The 23,187-nt window shown below is 38.2% G+C and overlaps 1 protein-coding gene across 1 annotated transcript in view; it reads right to left on the bottom strand.

Annotated features, from left to right (window-relative positions):
• ADGRG7 (adhesion G protein-coupled receptor G7) overlaps positions 1-23,187 on the bottom strand; it is a 94,845-nt gene that overhangs the window by 23,705 nt on the left and 47,953 nt on the right. Inside the window, 3 exon segments of the mRNA XM_089909888.1 lie at positions 11,173-11,269; positions 12,142-12,371; positions 12,373-12,486. Of these exon segments, the coding sequence (XP_089766014.1) occupies positions 11,173-11,269; positions 12,142-12,371; positions 12,373-12,486 (441 nt within the window).

The following is a 23,187-nucleotide window of genomic DNA, read 5'->3' as shown; positions in this document are numbered from 1 at the left end:
TTCACACCATTGACATTCACTCAACTGAAAGACCTGCTAAAAGTCAATATCTCTTTGCCTTCTATATATTAGAGATGATTTTCAAGAATTCAACCAAGTAGAAAAATTAAATGCATTGATTCTGCCAAATTTCTCTGTGAGACAATATGCGCTAGTGGAAAGAAAGTGGGCTTTTGATTTAGGCAGTCCTGAATATAAACGTCACTGTCTGTCACTTACTAGGTTTCTGACTTTAGTTAAGTTACTGTTTAATTTTCTTTTTGACTATGTAGCACACTCAGATGGCTCAAAAATTTAAAGGTACAAATCATCATAGAGAGACAAGACCCCTCCTACAACTATCCCTAGTCACCTAGTTTTTATCTCCGGTGGTATTCAATGTTTCTTGTGTATACTTCCAGATTTAGACTATGCATACACCAGCAAATGTATATTTTTTCCTGATTTTGAAGCAAAGGATAACATGATACTTCTATACCTTACTGAAAAACACATCTTGAAGATCATTCCATATCAGAATATAAAGTTTATCCTCATGATTTTTTATGGCTGCATATTATTCCATTATTTAATTATACCATAACTTATTTAAACTGTCTCTTATTAATAAGCATTTTTTAAAGTTTAATGTTTAAAAAATATTTGATTAGTTCTTTAACCTCATTGCATCTGTTTTTGTTTTTGTCTTTTTGTTATTGTTGGTGGTAGTTTTGGTGGTATTTTTTTTCTCATCTGTGAAGTGTAGTAATCATGTCCTGGCATTGTTGTAAGAATAAATTCATTCATTTAATAAGTATTTACAGAGTACATGCTATGTGCCAGACATTGTTCTAGATAACAAGATATTAGCAGTGAATGAAAAACCAAAATGCCTTTCTTTAGTGAATTTATTCTAATGCAGAAAATAAATAAAACTAATGAATTAATAAGATATATACTATAACAGAAGTTAACAAGTGCTGTGAAGAAAAATAAAGTAGGTAATGAGGGTAGGTATTACTATGTATATGTATATGTGTGTCTGTGTGTCTGTGTGTGTGCCTGGGGGACCAGGGGAGGAAATGTTTCATTTTAAATAGAGTGGTCAGGAAAACCCTTATGGAAAAAAAATATTTGAGTAAATATCTGAAGTAGATGAGGGGGAAGGGTGTTCTAGGCAGAGGGAACAGCAAGTGCAAAGGCTCTGAGTTGAGAGCTTAAGCAAAGAGGCCAGTGTGGTCAGAACAGAGTATGTAAGTAGATGGGATTAGTAAAAAGATGCAAATTATGTCAGGGCTTTATAGGTGACTGCATGTACTCTTGGCAAGAAGGAGAAACTTGACATGCTTGGTCTTTAGTTTTAAAAGTATTACTTTAGCTAGATGCAGGGATAAAAGAAGAGCACATGCCAAAGGAGAAAATCAGCTAGGAGTCTACTGCAACAATCAGGTGGCTTGGAACCAGGGAGAGGAGATGTTGAGAAATAGCCTGATTCCAGATATGTTTAAAAGTAAAACAAAAGGGGACTTCCCTGGTGGTCCAGTGGTTAAGACTCCATGCTCCCAATGTAGGGGGCCTGGGTTTGATCCCTCATCAGGAAACTAGATCCCACATGCCATGACTAAAAGCCTGCACGTGGCAACTAAAGATTCAACTAAGATCACGCATGCCACAATGAAGATCCTGTGTGCTGCAACTAAGACCCAGCACAGCCAAATAAATAAATATATATATATATTTTAAAAGTAAAGCAAAAGGATTTATTGATAGGTTAGATGGGAAAAGATTCAACTAAGATCACGCATGCCACAATGAAGATCCTGTGTGCTGCAACTAAGACCCAGCGCAGCCAAATAAATAAATATATATATATATATTTTAAAAGTAAAGCAAAAGGATTTATTGATAGGTTAGATGGGAGATATAGGAGAGTTAAGAGTGACTACAAAATCTTTGGCTTGAGTACCTGGAAGGATGGAATTACTGTTAACTGAGTTGGCGAGGATGATGAGAAGAGCAGGTTTGGGAGGGAAGACCAGGAGATGTTTCATCACTTGTCCAGCCAAGTGAAGGTGTCAGGTAGGCAGTAGGGTATTAACAAAATAATGTGAGAAGCCCTGGTATTATGTGGCAATCAATTAATGTCTGTTTTCTTTCCCTTGTAGGTAAACACCATTATTATAGAAGCCAAAGTCTTTCTAAGCTGTTTTGCATTGGAATGTTGTTAAAATTTAAATTATTAGAAATCATATTTCTAATCTGAATGATCTAGAAGGAAACTGGAATGATTTCAGATCTCTGTAATGAATTTTAAAAATGAAAAGGAGGAGATTGGTTCAAGATGGTGGAGTAGAAGGAGGTGCAATCACTCCTTGAGAGAGCAGCAGAATCACAACTAACTGCTGAACAATCATCTACAGGAAAACACTGGAACTCACCAAAAAAGATACCCCACAACCAAAGACAAAGGAGAAGCCACAATAAGATGATACGAGGGGCACAAGCACAATAAAATCAAATCCCATAACCATTGCGTGGGTGACTCACAAACTGGAGAACAATTATAACACAGAAGTCCACCCACTGGAGTGAAGGTCCTGAGCCCCACATCAGGCTTCCCAACCTGGGGGTCCAGCAATGGGAGGAGGAATCCCCAGAGAATTGGACTTTGAAGTCAGGCAGGATTTGACTGCAGGACTTCAACAGGACTGGGGGAAACAGAGACTTCACTCTTGGAGGGCACACACAAAACCTTGTATACACCAGGACCCAGGGGGAAGGAGCAGTGACTCCATAGGAGACTGAACCAACCTACTTGCTAGTGTTGGAGGGTCTCCTGCAAAGGCAGAGAGGGGGTGGCTGTGGCTCCCCATGGGGACAAGGACACCGGCAGTAGAAGTTCTGGGAAGTACTCCTTGGTGTGAGCCCTCCCAAAGTCCACTATTAGCCCCACCAAAGAGCCTGTAGGCTCCAGTGCTGGGTCACCTCATGCCAAATGACCAACAGGGAGAGAACACAGCCCCACCCTTCAGCAGAGAAACGGATTAAAGTTTTACTGAGCTCTGCCCACCAGAACAACACCCAGCTCTACCTACCACCAGTCCCTCCCATCACGAAGCTTGCAAAAGCCTCTTAGATAGCCTCATCCACCAGAGGACAGACAGCAGAAGCAAGAAGAACTACAATCCTGCAGTCTGCAAAACAGAAACCACAATCACAGAAAGATAGACAAAATGAAAAGGCAGAGGGTTATGTCCTAGATGAAGGAACAAGATAAAACCCCAGAAGAGCAACTAAATGAAGTGGAGATAGGCAACCTTCCAGAAAAAGAATTCAGAATAATGATAGTGGAGATGATCCAGGACCTCGGAAAAAGGATGGAGGAAAGAATCGAGGATCTCCTCGATTAAACATCAAGAAACATCAAGAAATGTTTGTTAAACATTTGTTTTTTAACAAATGTTTTAACAAGTGTTTGTTAAACATCAAGAAATGTTTAACAAAGACCTAGAAGAACTGAAGAACAAACAAATAGAGATGAACAATACAATAACTGAATTGAAAAATACACTAGAAGGAATCAATAGCAGAATAACTGAGACAGAAGAATGGATTAGTGACCTGGAAGACAGAATGGTGGAAATCACTGCCACAGAACAGAATAAAGAAAAAAGAATGAAAAGAAATGAAGACAGCCTAAGAGACCTCTGGGACAACAAACACACCAACATTCAAGTTATAGGGGACACAGATGGAGAAGAGAGAGAGAAAGAATCTGAGAAAATATTTGAAGAGATTACAGTAAAAAATTTCCCTAAAATGGGAAAGGAAATAGTCACCCAAGTCCAGGAAGCACAGAGACTCCCAGGCAGGATAAACCCAAGGAGAAACACACCAAGACACATAGTAATCAAACTGACAAAAATTAAAGACAAAGAAAAATTATTAAAAGCAACAAGGAAAAAACGACAAATAACATACAAGGGAACTCCCATAAGGTTAACAGCTGATTTCTTAGCAGAAACTCGGCAGGCCAGAAGGGAGTGGCACAATATATTTAAAGTGTTGAAAGGGAAGAACCTACAACCAAGAATACTCGACCCAGCAAGGCTCTCATTCAGATCTGATGGAGAAATCAAAAGCTTTACAGACAAGCAAAAGCTAAGTGATTTCAGCACCACCAGACCAGCTTTGCAACAAATGCTAAAGGAACTCCTCTAGGCAGGAAAGAGACTAGCAACTTAAAACAACCTTGTACATACATAGACTGCTATATCAGAACCTCATGGGAACAGCAAACCCCAAAACTACAATAGATAACCATACAGAAAAGAAAAAGCAACCCAAACACAACACTAAAGATGGTCATCAAACCACAAGAGAACAAAAGAGGAAGGAAAGAAAAAAGACATACAACAACAAACCCAAAACAATTAAGAAAATGGCAATAGGAGCACACATATCGATAATTAGCTTAACTGTAAATGGATTAAATGCACCAACAAAAAGACGTAGACTGACTGGATATGAAAACAAGACCCGTATATATGCTGTCTACAAGAGACCCACCTCAGACCTAGGGACACATACAGACTGAAAGTTAGGGGATGGAAGAAGGTATTCCATGCAAATGAAAATCAAAATAAAGCTGGAGTAGCAATACTCATATCAGACAAAATAGACTTAAAAATAAAGACTGTTATAAGAGACAAAGAAGGACACTATATAACAATCAAGGGATCAATCCAAGAAGAAGATATAACAATTGTAAATATATATGCACCCAACATAAGAGCATCTCAATACATAAGGCAAATGTTAACAGCCATAAAGGAAGAAATCGACAGTAACACAATAATAGTGGGGGACTTTTAACACTCCACTTTTGTCAATGGACAGATCATCCAGACAGAAAATCAACAAGGAAACAAAGGCCTTAAATGACACATTAGATCAGATGGACTTAATTGATATTTATAGAGCACTCCATCCAAAAGCAGAAGAATACACATTTTTCTCAAGTGCACACGGAACATGCTCCAGGATTGACCACATCCTGGGCCACAAGGGAGCCTTGGTAAATTTAAGAAAATTGAAATCATATCAAGTATCTTCTACGACCACAACACTATGAAATTAGAAACAAACTACAAGAAAAAAACTATAAAAACCACAAACGCTTGGAGGCTAAGTAATGTGTTACTCAACAACAAATGGATCGCTGAAGAAAGCAAAGAGGAAATCAAAAAGTACCTAGAGACAAATGAAAATGAAAGCACAATGATCCAAAACCTATGTGATACAGCAAAAGCAGTTCTAAGAGGAAAGTTTATAGCAATACAATATTACCTCAGGAAACAAGAAAAATCTCAAATAAACAACCTAACCATACACCTAAAGCAACTAGATGAAGAACAAAACCAAAAGTTAGTAGAAGGAAAGAAATCATAAAGATCAGAGCAGAAATAAATGAAATAGAAACGAAAAAAACAATAGCAAAGATCAATGAAACTAATAGCTGGTTCCTTGAAAAGATAAACAAAATTGATAAACCTTTAGCCAGACTCATCAAGGAAAAAAGGGAGAGGACTCAAATCATCAATAAAATTAGAAATGAAAAAGGAGAAGTTACAACTGACACCAGAGAAATACAAAGGATCATAAGAGACTACTATATGCAACAGTATGCCAATGAAATGGACAACCTGGAAGAAATGGACAAATTCTTAGAAAGGTACAGTCTCCCAAGATGGAATCAGGAAGAATTACAAAATATGAGCAGACCAATCGCAAGCACTGAAATTGAAACTGTAATTTAAAAACTCCCAACAAACAAAAGTCCAGGACCTGATGGCTTCACAGGAGAATTCTATCAAACATTTAGAGAAGAGCTAACACCTGTCTTTCTGAAACTGTTCCAAAGAACTGCAGAGGAAGGAGACTTCCCAAACTCATTCTATGTGGCTACCATCACCCTGATAACAAAAACAGACAAAGATACCACTCAAAAAGAAAATTACAGGCCAATATCACTGATGAACATAGACACAAAAATCCTCAGTTGCTAGTATTTTACTAGAAATTCGAATCCAACAATACATTAAAAGAATCATACACCATGATCAAGTGGGATTTATCCCAGGGATGCAAGGATTTTTCAATATCCACAAATCAATCAGTGTGATACACCACATCAACAAACTGAAGAATAAAATCCAAATGATGATCTCAATAGATGCAGAAAAATCTTTTGACAAAATTCAACACCCCTTTATGATAAAAACTCTCCAGAAAGTGGGCATACAGGGAACCTACTTCAACATAATAAAGGCCATATACGACAAACCTACAGCTAGCATCATATCAATGATGAAAAGCTGGAAGCATTTCCTCTAAGATCAGGAGCAAGACAAGGATGCCCACTCTCACCACTTTTATTCAGCATAGTTTTGCAAGTCCTAGCTATGGCAACCAGGAAAGAAATAGAAATAAAAGAATCCAAATTGGAAAAGAAGAAGTTAAAATGTCACTATTTATAGATGACATGAAGCTATACATAGAAAATCCTAAAGACACTATCAGGAAACTGCTAGAGCTCATCAGTGAATCTGGTAAAGTTGCAGGCTACAAAATTAATACACAGAAGTCTGTTACATTTATATACACTAACAATGAAAGATCAGAAAGAGAAATTCAAGAAACAACCCCACTTACCATTGCATCAAAAAGAATAAAATATCTGGGAATAAACATACCTAAGGAGACAAAAGAGCTGTACTCTGAAAATTATAAGACACTGATGAAAGAAATTGAAGACACAAACAGATGGAAGGATAAACCATGTTCTTGGATTGGAAGAATAAATATTGTCAAAATCACTATACTACCCAATGCAAACTACAGATTCAATGCAATCCTATCAAATTACTAATGGCATTTATCACAGAAATAGAACAAAAAATCTTAAAATTTTTATGGAGACACAAAAGACCCTGAATAGCCAAAGCAATCGTGAGAATGAAAAATGGAGCTGGAGGAATCAGGCTCCCTGACTTCAGACTATACTACAAAGCTATAGTCATCAAAACAGTATGGTACTGGCACAAAAACTATAGATCAATGGAACAGGATAGAAAGCCCAGAAATAAGCCCATGCACCTATGGTCAATTAATATACGACAAAGGAGGCAAGAATTTACAATGGTGGAAAGACAGTCTCTTCAACAAATGGTGCTAGGAAAACTGGATAGCTACATGTAAAAAAATGAAATTAGATCATTCTTTAACACCATACACAAAAATAAGCTCAAAATGGATTAACGACCTAAATGTGAGACCGGACACTATTAAACTCCTAAAGGAAAGCGTAGGCAGAACACTCCCTAACATAAATTGCAGCAATATTTTTTCTGATCCATCTCCCAGAGTAATGGAAATAAAAACAAAAATAAACAAATGGGACCTAATTAAACTCAAAAGCTTTTGCATAGCAAAGGAAACCATAAACAAAACAAAAAGACAGCCCACAAATTGGGAGAAAATATTTGCAAATCATGTGACTGACAAGGGATTAGTCTCCAAAATTTACAAAAAGCTCATGTGGCTTAGTATCATGAAAACAAACAACCCAATCAAAAAATGGGCAGAAGACCTAAATAGACATTTTTCCAAGGAAGACATATGGATGGCCAAGAGGCGCATGAAAAGATGTTCAACATTGCTAATGATTAGAGAAATGCAAGTAAAAACTACAATGAGATATCACCTCACACCAGTCAAAATGGCTATCGTTTAAAAATTCACAAACAGTAAATCCTGGAGAGGGTGTGGAGAGAAAGGAACCCTCCTAACTGTTAGTGGGATTATAAATTGGTATGGCCACTATGGAGAGCAGTATGCAGCGGCCTTAAAAAACTAAAAATAGAGTTATCATATGACCCTGCTATCCTACTCCTGGGCATATATCCAGAGAAAAACATGGTCTGAAATGATACATGCACCCCAATGTTCATTGTAGCACTGTTTATAATAGCCAAGACAGAGAAGCAACCTAAATGTCCATGGACAGAGGAATGGATAAAGAAGATTTGGTACATATATACAATGGAATATTACTCAGCCATAAAAAAGAATGGAATAATGCCATTTGCAGCAACATGGATGGACATAGAGATTGTCATACTGAGTGAAGTAAGTCAGACAGAGAAAGAGAAATATTGTATGATATCGCTTACATGCAGAATCTAAAAAGAAATAATACAAATGAATGTATTTACAAAACAGAAATGGACTCACAGACTTAGAGAAGGAACTTATGGTTACCAGGGTGGGGAGGGTGGAGGGAAGGGATAGTAGGGAGTTTGGGATTGACATGTACAGACTACTATATTTAAAAAGGATAAACAACAAGGACCTACTGTATAGCACAGGGAACTCTGCTCAATGTTATGTGTCAGCCTGGATGGGAGGGGAGTTTGGGGGAGAATGGATACATGTATATGTATGGCTGAGTTGCTTTGTTGTGCACCTGAAACTATCACAACATTGTTAATCGGCTATATTCCAATATAAAATAAAATGTTAAAAAAAAATGAAAAGAGTGCCTCCAATCCATTAATGATAGATTAGGTCCAGCCTTAAGTAAAATGGTGAGAAAGAATAAAATTTATCTTCAGGATTTTGGGCCTCCATGTCCTTTCATCTGTAACCAAAGGACAACCTTCCTGCCATCTTCAATCTCACAACCCCTGACACAGAAGAAATAGGAGGGCACTTGGCTAAGAATTTAATAAAATCCTGCTGAGAAGTACTTTCACATCTCTAGACACTTCTTTGGTGACTAAGCAAGTGGTCATTAAAGTTTTAAATTAAAAAGATGGACATAGTTCTGACCCAGGCAGCCTAGAGAAACACAGTTTAAAAGGGGAGGACAGGATAGAGAAAGAAAATGAATATCCAACTCTATCGGATAAAGACAGACTTGCAAATTATGAAACAATTTAGACAAATATCTATCTTTATCTGTATGAGTCATGAGTTATTTAAACTTTAGACAACACAATTTCTAAGTATTACTATTTGTACTATAGATCTGTGTGTGTGTGCATACAAATGTCTGTAAGGTTCCTCAGTTACCTCACACAGATGGGGAGACCTGGATGGGAAACAGGCTTGGATGCCTGTGGCCATGAGGAGGTGTGCACTAGGAAGGGATACCTCCTCACCTCCTCCATCCTTTGTACTACTTGGAGAGATAGTCACACTGGATTTGTTCTCATGAGCCTCTCCCTTAGCTGTTCTGAATCTAATCACCCAGATTTTGAAAAACAGACTGCTGAGGAGACAGATGGATCCTCCAGGCAGACTAACCCTTGTAGGAGTGGGATCTAGAATTGAGATTGGAGAGTCACAAGGTCAAGGTTGCATCTGACAAACATCTATGAACCTGAGGTCTGGAGAGCATCACAGATGAACCTCAGATGAAGCGTTTAACTCCTTGGTGATTTTGTCATGAAACATGGGAAAAGACAGCTGTAGAAGATATAGCATATGCTTCCAGAAAATTCTTCCTCATGCATTATAATTTCCCAATGGTTACCTCAACCCTTCAGGGAAGTCTGAAACAGCCTATATGGTGGGACAGAGATTTGGGGGATAGAGCATTAAATAGGAGTGTGGCCTGCCCTGCAGTCGCCCCTTAATTGGGTCCTGGCAGAAATAGCAGTACATCAAGGGAACTGGGTTAGGGGTTTCGGGTATGACTGGCAGAACTGGGAGCCATGGTGGGGGGACAGGGAGTATGATATATTGAGGAGCAACTTCTGGGAAGATAACTCAAGAAAACCCAAAAAAGTCCCTCCTCTTTCTAAATATATCCTGAAGAAATGTGAGCCTTGATGTGTGTGTATAGGGTGGAAAGTGGGAGATAAAGGTCCAAGATGAAGCTGATATTCATGTTACACATCCTTTCCCCTCTTCCCAACTCTTATTATCAGTTGCCTAGTGTCTTCCTTAACATCTAATACTGTACTCAGGAAAGAATCTGCTCTCAATTATTTACATCTTGGTGTGAATAAATTTAAGACAGCAGGCTTCTTTCTACTGAACACTTCTGTAGGAGTAGGTCTAGCCTTGTGGCTGGGTTAGGATAGGAAATTAATAATAATGCAATTTGAGGTGAATTACCTCTCCCATGAGATATTTGCATTTCACTCCTGATATCTAATTGTGGAATTAAAATTTTTTAACTCATTAAAAGATATTTAATCCCAATTAAACAGAGAAAATAGTGCCTAGAGTGTATGGCTCCTAAAATCAAGCCAGGCAGTTAGCTCCCTATTCTACACTTGGTCATGGTCAGCCCTGGAAATAGGTAAGCACTCTGACACCACAGCCTTCCCTTGGGTATACTTGCACATTTCCAAGAGTTTTGTTTTGATTAGAGTTGGTTTGGGACTTAAGGTGGAATCCAGGGATCAGAATGGTTGAATTTATAAAATAAGAAGGGAAGATAAATTAAAGAGCAGTTGCCATTTGGTAGCAGAACTACACATAGAGTTCAGCCCCACTTTCTTACTCTCCCCACATGGAAGGCAAATACCATGCACTCAGGTACTTCCATTATTGACAGTTAATTATTCATGCTGGAGTCACAGGGAGAATTTATGTGTGATAAATCATCATGAAATACTCATTATAATCATATCAACATAGAATTGGTTCATAAGCATGGATAGTGCTCTTCAAGCACTTTCATGGATACTGCTCTTCAAACATTTTCAAGTGTGAAAATGTTTTCACACTTGCTTGACCCTTCATAGTAACCCCAGAGCAGGTATTACTATTATGGTTATTCTCATTTTCTAGATGAGAAAACTAAGATAAGCGGTCACTAATGATCACACTTCTTGTGTCCTGTGATTTTCAGACTTAATCAAAGAAGACAAATTTAATATTAAAAAGTTCACATTTATAAATTTAGAAGACAATTACTTGCTTTACGAAAGGATTTATCATAGGAAATTTTCATGCCACCATATTTAAAATATAATGTGTTCTTTGAGAATTGGAAATACACAGTTATAATATGACAATTATAAAGTGATATGCATATTACAGTGACACTTGGACTCAATGTCATTGAATAGTTACACTCATATCAAAGAAATGGACATTTAAAAAATATAAACTTACATTTCCTCTCGCCAGTAGTCTAACTCCCACTGTGAATTATTCCCATTCTGAGAATAAATAATTCCCACTGTCACAGCTACCACTATAGCCGGGACTCCTATGTGATAAAGAGTCATAGAATTAATAATTTACCCAAGACTGGGACTAATTATAAAAGAACATGAATGAATTATACACCTGACCTTTTTCAGGATGTATTGTTCTTTCCACTATAGACAGTGTACTAAATGATCCTACAGATGTAGGTCAACAGTAGACATAGTTTTTCTGTTTTCCTTTCCCTATCAATGTTGGCTATACATATCAATCCTATAATATTTCTGATTTCTTTGTAACTCTTACCACAATTTCCACTCTTAAATGGTCTAATTCCTCTTTCACTTGAATAAACTTAAATTTAGATAACACGAAAACAACTCTCCTTTCCTGGAACTCATTAAATTTTTCAAATTATTTTTCTTAAAAGAGTCACTCTGATTGTCTTGAAACATTTCTTTTAAAGTAGATAGGAAAAGCAGGGTCAGGGTGGTGGTGGGATGAATTGGGAAATTGGGATTGACATATATACACTAATATGCATAAAATAGATAACTAATAAGAAGCTGCTGTATTTTAAAAAATAAAATAAAATTCAAAAAAAAGAAATAAAGTTAATTTACAAAAAAAATAAAGTAGCTAGGAAGTTTATATGTGGTCTAAATCTCAAGTCAAATAAATAGAGATGTTAAAGGAAATGAACATCTTGAAGTTAGCTCATGATGTATCTAGTATAGCTGCCTTGATCACATCTGCCTTCTTCACAGGAGAAGACACTCCTTCACTAGACAGAAGGCACTCTTAGTGATTGCTGGATTTTCCATCTCCCCTACCACAGGGCCTTGTACTATTAGGTCTTCAATAGGTGTTTGTTTAAATTAAGTGATTTCAACAAAATTAAATTCCTGAGTAAGTGAAGAAGCAAACACTTACCTCATCCAATTAAAGAGATGAAAAGAATGAAATGCTGAGGAAGAGGCTTCATGGTCCTAATAAGAAGGAAATAGAGCTGGGCAGCACTGAGTCCCATCCAGGTAAATGTCACTAACACAAAATAGTGCAGCAAGATAGCAATCGCAGTGCATGTGGGATTCGAGATGACAACGGTGTCTTGTCTGGACATTTCATTATTGCTCAAGTCAGTATTATCAGTGTCACTATAGTGTCTTTAAGTTCTTATCGGAGTTTTTGATTCCAAACACAAACAGGAGGTTGAAAATCAACATTGATGTGCACAGATTGACCAATACCCAGGTTACTGAGGTTTTTCTGACTTTCCTGAAAATAAATAAATAAATAAAATTAATAAACAAAACAACTACAAAAAATACTCCAGTGAACTCATGAGGGAACAAAAGAATATTATTACCCACTGTAAATCTAGCTCATAGCTCAGTGGGCCAGCTGGTAAACGGACCTTCCCAACTACACCAGAGAAACATTCTCTTTTTATCTGATTCTCACAAAGTGAGTTTGAGAAAACAGGTTGATTCCTCCTTTCTTGAACCTGTCTTTTAATCCAAGGTGATAGCTGTTTTCCAGAGATGCCCTCCTGTGAACTCTACTTCCTGGAGTTTATGCCCAGTGTAGCCCCCTCCCAGGGCTGTCCAGTGACTTGATATAACTAACAGAATGCAGCAGAAGGCCTGGCAGCCAGGGCCAACTTATCCATAAAACAGTGGTGCTTAGCGTCCACAATATGTTTATACTTCTATGGTCTACAACAAGTTCTTCTAATGTAAAACATGCCCAAGGACTGTCCCTTCATCTGAAGATATAATTTGTGGGTGTAGAACCAAGTTCTCTTTGAAACTCATGACATATCACAGGTCTCTCCGGTATTAAACAAAGTTATAAAATTTCATTCACTACCATCTAGATCCTTATGAATTTTTCAGATTATAAGGCCTCTTGAAATAAATATTTCACTATTAATGTGCTTAAAGTTCTAACACCTTCAAGAACTTCTCTATTTCTAAGGTCTCAGAATTTGATGAACAAATCTGTTTGCTAATTATATATCCTTTACGGTCCTACCATAACATTCCACCATGGTCCTACTTAGTCTTTGAATTCCCACACTGAATAAAAAGCTTACATTAAAACAGAACTCTGTCCATCCTCATGATATTTTAGTTGAGATTTTCTGGATAATTCAAAATTTTATTAAGCCTTCTGAAAAGTTTAATGGGCAGAAATGCAAAAAGCTTTCAAAAGAATCCATTTATATAAAAGTAAAGTTAGTTTTAAATTTTTCTCCAATTTCAAACATAAATTATCTACAGCGAGAACAGGCTATTTTCAAATAGGCTATTTTCAAATAGGTCTTCTGTATATTACTATATTCTGTGCATTTTTATTATATGCACAGAAATATATAATATATATTATCTATGACAGCAAAACTGCTATAAACAAGTTGATAGAGGACACACACACACACACAAAAAAATATGATGACAATTGGAAGGAGTGAGGTTTTAGGCAAAGAAACTATCGGGTTGGCCAAAAAGTTCATTCTGGTTTTTCCATGCCATCTTATAGAAAAACCCAGATGAACTTTTTGGCCAAACCAATAGTTATGCAGCTACCACAACTTACTCACATGGAACCAAATAACTGTCTGTTCAAGTGTCTTTACAAATGAAAAGACAGGTATAAGAGCCATTTTACTTTACATGACAGACATAATTACATGGCATGTAATTTTCCTTCAAGGCACTTACCACAATTTGTAATTATATATTTATTTCTGTATATATTTGTACAATGTCTGTCTTCCCCCTGAGAATGTAAATTCCAAGGGAGAGGGGAGTTAATATGTCTTGTTCATAGTTTTGTATTTACCTCCTCACATGTTGCTTGGCACATAGTAAGCACTCAATGTAAAAATTTTAAACGAAGGGCAAGAGACTCATTAAGTGTGAAAGGTAAAGAAAAGAATCAAAAATAATTCTGGCTCTTTGGACAAATAGCTGATTCTAAGTATGGGGGAGAAAAAGTGAAAGATGTACCTGGTCCCTCTTGCTGTGCCTTAAATAAGGAAATGCTTATAGACTGATAGGGACATGAAAAAACAACATGAAAGGACTCCCTCCAGCTACACTGGAGAGTACACTTCTTTCCAAAGTAATATAGTGACTAAATATAGAAAGAATGATAGATTAGAGATCATCATTCACCCACCAATGTAATCATATATACCAGTTAGGACCATCAGTGAATACCAAAACCACTGAGTAAAAGTTGGGGAACAGAATATTCACACAGTCCCAAAGTTTCACTGCATGGATTGCCTATTATTTACAAAGGGAAAAATTGAGACTTTACAGTATAGAAATCTACAAGACACTACTTAAACAAGGAAGCAAATGACACAGCAATAACGGGACAAACTGACATCATGCACTTCTTGCTGTGCCACAATGAAAAAGACTTAATGATTAGAATTCTCATCAAAAATACGTAACCTGTACCTAATCATTGGAAAATTTCCGAGAAATTTTATATTGTAGAATATTCTACCTTCTATAAAATAACTAACCTGAACACTTCAAATATTTTAATGTCATGAAAGACCAAAACAAACAAATTTAAAAAGCAGAGGAATTATTCTAGGCTAAAGACAACTAAAGAGAAACAATTACTAAATAAATTGGGGAGGGAACAGCTAAAATGGACATTATTGGAACAGCTGGAGAAATTTGAATATGGACATTAACATGATAACATTATATTAATGTTAAATTCTTGAGTAAAATATTCTGAGTGAGGATAATAATATTATACTATCTAGGAGTGCCCTTGTTTTTGGGAGATGCATACATGCTTGAAGAATTTAGAGATGACAGTCATGATGTTTACAACTTACTTTCAAAATTTCAGGAAAAAAAAGAAAAAGAAAGAAGGCAAAATATTAACAACTGGTGAATCAAGGTGAAGGGTATTTGGGTGTTCACTTAGTCTCTTTCAACACTTCTATAGACCTTTAATTTTTTTAAATAAACTTCAGGAAAAAATGTTTAAACGGCAATATCTTTAGAACAAAAAAATCCAGAATCTACACATCTGAGAAAACAGTTGTGAAGGAATTTATTAGAGAGAAATAATTCTGAAGGAAAGAAGCATTGTGATACATTTTGAGTTTGGGAGGAAAAACCAGATGAGAATACATTTTCTTTTAGATTCCATATACATGTGTTAGCATACGGTATTTGTTTTTCTCTTTCTGACTTACTTCACTCTGTATGACAGACCCTAGGTCCATCCACCTCACCATAAATAAATCAATTTCGTTTCTTTTTATGGCTGAGTAATATTCCATTGTATATATGTGCCACATCTTCTTTATCCATTCATTTGTCAAGGGACACTTAGGTTGCTTCCACGTCCTGGCTATTGTAAATAGAGCTGCAATGAACATTGTGGTATATGACTCTTTTTTTTTTTTTTTTTTTTGCGGTACGTGGGCCTCTCACTGTTGTGGCCTCTCCCGTTGCGGAGCACAGGCTCCGGATGCGCAGGCTCAGTGGCCATGGCTCACGGGCCCAGCTGCTCTGCGGCATGTGGGATCTTCCCGGACCGGGGCACAAACCCGTGTCCCCTGCATCGGCAGACAGACTCTCAACCACTGCACCACCAGGGAAGCCCCATGACTCTTTTGGAAGTATGGTTTTCTCAGGGTATATGCCCAGTAGTGGGATTGCTGGGTCATATGATAGTTCAATTTTTAGTTTTTTAAGGAACCTCCATACAGTTCTCCATAGTGGCTATATCAATTTACATTCCCACCAACAGTGTGAGAGGGTTATCTTATCTCCACACCCTCTCCAGCATTAATTGTTTGTAGATTTTCTGATGATGCCCATTCTAACCGGTGTGAGGTGATACCTCATTGTAGTTTTGATTTGCATTTCTCTAATGATTAGTGATATACAGCATCATTTCATGTGTTTATTGGCAAATTATATATCTTCTTTGGAGAAATGTCTATTTAGGTCTTCTGCCCATTTCTGGATTGGGTTGTTTGTCTTTTTGATATTGAGCTGCATGAGCTGCTTGTATAATTTGGAGATTAATCCTTTGTCAGTTGTTTCATTTGCAAATATTTTCTCCCATTCTGATGGCTGTCTTTTTGCCTTGTTTATGGTTTCCTTTGCTGTGCAAAAGCTTTGAAGTTTCACTAGGTCCCATTTGTTTATTTTTGTTTCTATTTCCATTTCTCTAAGAGGTGGGTCATAAAGGATCTTGCTGTGATTTATGTCATAGAAGGTTCTGCCTATGTTTTCATCTAAGAGTTTTATAGTGTCTGGCCTTACATCTAGGTCTTTAATCCATTTTGAGTTTATTTTTGTGTATGGTGTTAGGGAGTGTTCTAAATTCATTCTTTTACATGTAGCTGTCCAGTTTTCCCAGCACCACTTATTGAAGAGGCTGTCTTTTCTCCATTGTATATTCTTGCCTCCTTTTTCAAAAATAAGGTGCCCATATGTGCGTTCGTTTATCTCTGGGCTTTCTATCCTATTCCATTTATCTATCTTTCTGTTTTTGTGCCAGTACCATACTGTCTTGACCACTGTAGCTTTGTAGTATAGTCTGAAGTCTGTGAGACTGATTCCTCCAGCTCCGTTTTTCGTTCTCAAGATTGCTTTGGCTATTTGGCATCTTTTGTGTTTCCATACAAATTGTGAATTTTTTTGTTCTAATTCTGTGAAAAATGCCATTGGTAGTTTGATAGAGATTGCGTTGAATCTGTAGATTGCTTTGGGTAGTATAGTCATTTTCACAGCGTTGATTCTTCCAATCCAAGAACATGGTATATCTCTCCATCTGTTCGTATCATCTTTAATTTCTTTCATCAGTGTCTTAAGTTTTCTGCATACAGGTCTTTTGTCTCCTTAGGTAGGTTTATTCCTATGTATTTTACTCTTTTTCTTGCAATGGTAAATGGGAGTGTTCCCTTAATTTCTCTTTCATATTTTTCATCATTAGTGTAGGGGAATGCAAGAGATTTCTGTGCATTAATTTTGTATCCTGCTACTTTACCAAATTCATTGATTAGCTTTAGTAGTTTTCTGGTAGCATCTTTAGGATTCTCTATGTTTAGTATCATGTCATCTGCAAACAGTGACAGTTTTACTTCTTTTCCAATTTGTATTGCTTTTCTTTTTCTTCTCTGATTGCTGTGGCTAAAACTTCCAAAATGATGTTGAATAATAATGGTGAGTGGGCAACTTTGTCTTGTTCCTCATCTTAGAGGAAATAGTTTCAGTTTTTCACCATTGAGAACGATGTTGGCTGTGGGTTTGTCATATATGGCCTTTATTACGTTGAGGAAAGTTCCCTCTCTGCCTACTACCTGGAGGGTTTTTATCGTAAATGGGTGTTGAATTTTGTTGAAAGCTTTTTCTGCATGTATTGAGACAATCAATTGGTTTTTCTCCTTCAATTTGTTGATATGGTGTATCACATTGATTGATTTGTGTATATTGAAGAATCCTTGCCTTCCTGGGATAAACCCCACTTGATCATGGTGTATGATCCTTTTAATGTGCTGCTGGATTCTGTTTGCTGTATTTTGTTGAGGATTTTTTCACCTATGTTCATCAGTGATGTTGGCCAGTAGTTTTCTTCTTTTGTGACATCTTATGTCTGGTTTTGGTATCAGGGTGATGGTGGCCTCATAGAATGAGTTTGGGAGTGTTCCTCCCTCTGCTATGTTTTGGAAGAGTTTGAGAAGGATAGGTGTTAGCTCTTCTCTAAACGTTTGATAGAATTCACCTGTGAAGCCATCTGATCCTGGGCTTTTGTTTGTTGGAACATGTTTAATCACAGTTTCAATTTCAGGGCTTGTGATTGGTCTGTTTATATTTTCTATTTCTTCCTGGTTCAGTCTCAGAAGGTTGTGCTTTTCTAAGAATTTGTCCATTTCTTCCAGGTGGTCCATTTTATTGGCATAGAGTTGTTTGTAGTAGTTTCTTAGGATGGTTTGTATTTCTGCAGTGTCTGTTGTAACTTCTCCTTTTTCATTTCTAATTTTATTGATTTGAGTGCTCTCCCTCTTTTTCTTAATGAGTCTGGCTAATGGTTTATCAATTTTGTTTATCTTCTCAAAGAACCAGCTTTTAGTTTTATTGATCTTTGCTATCATTTCCTTCATTTCTTTTTCATTTATTTCTGATCTGATCTTTATGATTTCTTTCCTTCTGCTAACTTTGGGGTTTTTTTGTTTTTATTTCTCTATTTGCTTTAGATGTAAGGTTAGGTGTTTTTTGAGATGTTTCTTTTTTTTTGGCTATGTTGGGTCTTCATTGCTGCACACGGGCTATCTCTAGTTGCAGCAAGCAGGGGCTATTCTTTGTTGCGGTGCACAGGATTCTCATTGCGGTGGCTTCTCTTGTTGCGGAGCATCAGCTCTAGGCAGTTAGGCTTTGGCAGCTGTGGCACTCGGGCTCAGTAGTTGTGGCTCGCGGGCTCTAGAGAGCAGGCTCGGTAGTTGTGGCACACAGGCTTAGCTGCCCCCACGGTATGTGGGATCCTCCCAGACCAGGGCTCTAACCCACGTCCCCTGCACCAGCAGGCAGATTCTTAACCACTGCGCCAGTAGGGAAGTCCAAGATGTTTCTTGAGGTAGGATTGTATTGCTATAAACTTCCCTCTTAGAACTGCTTTTGCTGCATCCCATAGGTTTTGGGGAGTGGTGTTTCATTGTCATTTGTTTCTAGGTATTTTTTAATTTCCTCTTTGATTTCTTCAGTGATCTCTTGGTTATTTAGTAGTGTATTGTTTACCTTCCATGTGTTTGTATTTTTTACAGATCTTTTCCTGTAATTGATATCTAGTCTCATAGCATTGTGGTCAGAAAACATACTTCATATGGTTTCAATTTTCTTAAATTTACCAAGGCTTGATTTGTGACCCAAGATATGATCTATCCTGGAAAATGTTCCATGAGCACTTGAGAAAAATGTGTATTCTGTTGTTTTTGGATAGAATGTCCTATAAATGTCAATTAAGTCCATCTTGTTTAATGTATTATTTACAGGTTGTGTTTCCTTATTTATTTTCATATTGGATGATCTGTCCATTGGTGAAAGTGGGGTGTTAAAATCCCTGAATATAACTGTGTTATTTTCAATTTCCCCTTTTATGGCTCTTAGCATTTGCCTTATGTATTGAGGTGCTCCTATGTTGGGTGCATATATACTTAAAATTGTTACATCTTTTTCTTGGATTGATCCCTTGATCATTTTGTAGTGTCCTTCTTTCTCTCTTGTAATAGTCTTTATTTTAAAGTCTATTTTGCCTGATGTGAGAACTGCTACTCCATCTTTCTTCTGATTTCCATTTGCATGGAATTTCTTTTTCTATCCCTTCACTTTCAGTGTGTATGTGTCCCTAGGTCTGAAGTGGGTCTCTTGTAGACAGCATATATACAGGTCTTGTTCTTGTATCCATTCAGCCAGTCTATGTCTTTTGGTTGGAGCATTTAATCCATTTACATTTAAGGTAATTATCGATATGTATGTTCCTATTCCCATTTTCTTGATTGTTTTGGGTTTGTTATTGTAGGTCTTTTCCTTCTCTTGTGTTTCCTGCTTAGAGAAGTTCCTTTAGCATTTGTTGTAAAGCTGGTTTTGTGGTGCTGAATTCTCTTAACTTTTGCTTGTCTCTAAAGGTTTTAATTTCTCCTTTGAATCTGAGTGAGATCTTTGCTGGGTAGAGGAATCTTGGTTGTAGGTTTTTCCTTTTCATCACTTTAAATATGTCCTGCCACTCCCTTCTGGCTTGCAGAGTTTCTGCTGAGAAATCAGCTATTAACCTTATGGGGATTCCCTTGTATGTTATTTGGTGCTTTTCCCTTGCTGCTTTTAATATTTTTTCTTTGTATTTAGTTTTTGATAGTTTGATTAATGTGTGTCTTGGCATGTTTCTCATTGGATTTATACTGTATGGGACTCTCTGTGCTTCCTGGACTTGACTATTTCCTTTCCCATATTAGGGAAGTTTTCAACTATAATCTCTTCAAATGTTTTCTCAGTCCCTTTCTTTTTCTCTTCTTCTGGGGCCCCTATAATTCAAATGATGGTACATTTAATGTTGTCCCAGAGGTCTCTGAGACTGTCCTCAAGTCTTTTCATTCTTTTTTCTTTATTCTGCTCTGTGGTAGTAATTTCCACTATTTTATCTTCCACGCCACTTATCCGTTCTTCTGCCCCAGTTATTCTGCTATTGATTCCTTCTAGAGAATTTTTAGTTTCATTTATTGTGTTGTTCATCATTGTTTGTTTGCTCCTTAGGTCTTCTAGGTCCTTGTTAAACGTTTCTTGTATTTCCTCCATTCTATTTCCAAGATTTTGGATCATCTTTACTATCATTACTCTGACTTCTTTTTCAGGTAGATTGCCTATTTCCTCTTCATTTGTTAGGGGTGGTGGGTTTTTACCTTGCTCCTTCATCTGTTGTGTATTTCTCTGCCTTCTCATTTTGCTTAACTTACTGCATTTGGGGTCTCCTTTTCGCAGGCTGCATGTTCATAGTTCCCACTTTTTCCCCCGCAGTGGGTGAGGTTGGTTCAGTGGGTTTTGTAGGCTTCCTGGTGGAGGGGACCGCTGCCTGTGTTCTGGTGGATGAGGCTAGATCTTGCCTTTCTGCTGGGCAGGACCACGTCCAGTGGTGTTGTGTGGGGTGTCTGTGACCTTATTATGATTTTAGGCAGCCTCTTTGCTGATGGATGGGGTTGTGTTCCTGTCTTGCTGTTTGGTACGGGGTGTCAAGCACTGTAGCTTGCTGGTCATTGTGTGCAACTGGGTCTTAGCACGAGATGATCTCTGGGAGAACTTTTGCCATTTGATATTAGGAGGGACCTGGAGGTCTCTGGTGGTCCAATGTCCTGAACCCAGCTCTCCCACCTCAGATACTCAGGCCTGACACCTGGCTGGAGCACCAAGACCCTGTCAGCCACATGGCTCAGAAGAGAAGGGAGAAATAAGGGGCTTCCCTGGTGGCACACTGGTTAAGAATCCACCTGCCAATGCAGGAGACACAGGTTCGAGTACTGGCCCTGGAAGATCCCACATGCCGCAGAGCAACTAAGCCCATGTGCCACAACTACTGAGCCTGTGCTCTAGAGCCTGCAAGCCACAACTACTGAGCCCATGAGCTACAACTACGGAGCTCATGAGCCACAACTACTGAGTCCATGAGCCACAACTACTGAGCCCGCGTGCCACAGCTACTGAGCCCATGTGCCTAGAGCCCACGCTCCTCAACAATAGAAGCCACCACAATGAGAAGCCCGTTCACCACACCGAACAGTAGCCAAAGAAATGCACAGCAATGAAGAACCAAAGCAGCCAAAAATAAATAAATAAAATAAATAAATTTCTAAATTAATTAATTAATTAATTAAATAAAATGGTTAATTTTATATCCTAAATTTAAAAAAAAGAGAAAAGGGAGAAATAAAAAGAAAAAATATAAATAAATAAAATAAAGTCATTAAAATAAAAAAATATTAAAAATAAAAAAGTAATTTAAAAAAGAAAGAGAGGGCAATGAAACCAATAAACAAATCCACCAATAATAACAAGTGCTAAAAAGTATAATAATAATTTAAAAAAATGATAGACAGAACCCTAGGACAAATGATAAAAGCAAAGCTACACAGACAAAATCACACAAAAAAGCATACACATACACACACACAAAAAGAGAAAAAGGGAAAAAATATATATATATATATATAAAGGAAGAGAGCAACCAAATCAATAAACAAAGATAATAAGCTCTAAACACTAAACTAAGATAAACATAAAACCAGAAGCAAATTAGATGCAGAAAGCAAACCCCAAGTCTACAGCTACTCCCAAAGTCCACCGCCTCAATTTTGGGATGATTCGTTGTCTATTCAGGTATTCCACAGATGCAGGGTACATCAAGTTGATTGTGGAGATTTAATCCACTGTTCCTGAGGCTGCTGGGAGAGATTTCCTTTTCTCTTCTTTGTTTGTACAGCTCCTGGGGTTCAGCTTTGGATTTGGCCCTGCCTGTGCATGTAGGTCACCTGAGGGTGTCTGTTCTTTGCTGAGACAGGACCGAGTTAAAGTAGCAGCTGATTAGGGGGCTGTGGCTCACTTAGGCCAGGAGGAGGGAGGGGTACAGAATGTGGGGCAAGCCTGCAGCGACAGAGGGCGGCATGATGTTGCAACAGCCTGAGGCACACTGTGTATTCTCCCGGGGAAGTTGTCCCTGGATCACGGGACCCTGGCAGTGGCGGGCTGCACAGGCTCCCGGGAGGGGAGGTGTGAATAGTGATCTGTGCTTGCACACAGGCTTCTTGGTGGCTGCAGCAGCAGTCTTGGTGCTTCATGCCCGTCGCTGGTGCCCACGCTGATAGCTATGGCACACACCTGTCTCTGGAGCTCATTTAGGTGGTGCTCTAAATCCCCTCTCCTCGCGCACGCGGAAACAATGGTCTCTTGCCTCTTAAGCAGTTCCAGACTTTTTCCTGGACTCCCTCCCGGCTAGCTGTGGAGCACTAGCCCCCTTCAGGCTGTGCACCAGCCAACCCCAGTCCTCTCCCTGGGATCTGACTTCCGAAGCTGGAGCCTCAGCTCTCAGCCCCCATCTTCCCCAGACAAGCCTCTCAGGCTGGTGAGTGCTGGTTGGCACCGATCCTCTGCGCGGGAATCTCTCTGCTTTGCCCTCTGCATCCCCGTTGCTGCGCTCTCCCCTGTGGCTCCAAAGCTTCCCCCCCCCCACCCCCTGTCTCTGCCAGTCAAGGGGCTTCCTAGTGTGTGGAAACCTTTCCTCCTTCACAGTTCCCTCCCAGAGGTGCAGGTCCCATCTCTATTCTTTTGTCTCTGTTTTTTCTTTTTTTCTTTGCCCTACACAGATACATGGGGGAGTTTCTTGCCTTTGGGAAGTCTGAGGTCTTCTGCCAGCATTCAGTAGGTGTTCTGTAGGAGTTGTTCCACA

This window comes from Delphinapterus leucas, chromosome 4 (genome assembly GCF_059928025.1).
Source record: "Delphinapterus leucas isolate spDelLeu-1000000601 "Yukka" chromosome 4, BTC_Dleu_Yukka2, whole genome shotgun sequence".
Classification (NCBI taxonomy): domain Eukaryota; kingdom Metazoa; phylum Chordata; class Mammalia; order Artiodactyla; family Monodontidae; genus Delphinapterus; species Delphinapterus leucas.
This window is presented reverse-complemented; position numbering and strand designations above follow the sequence as displayed.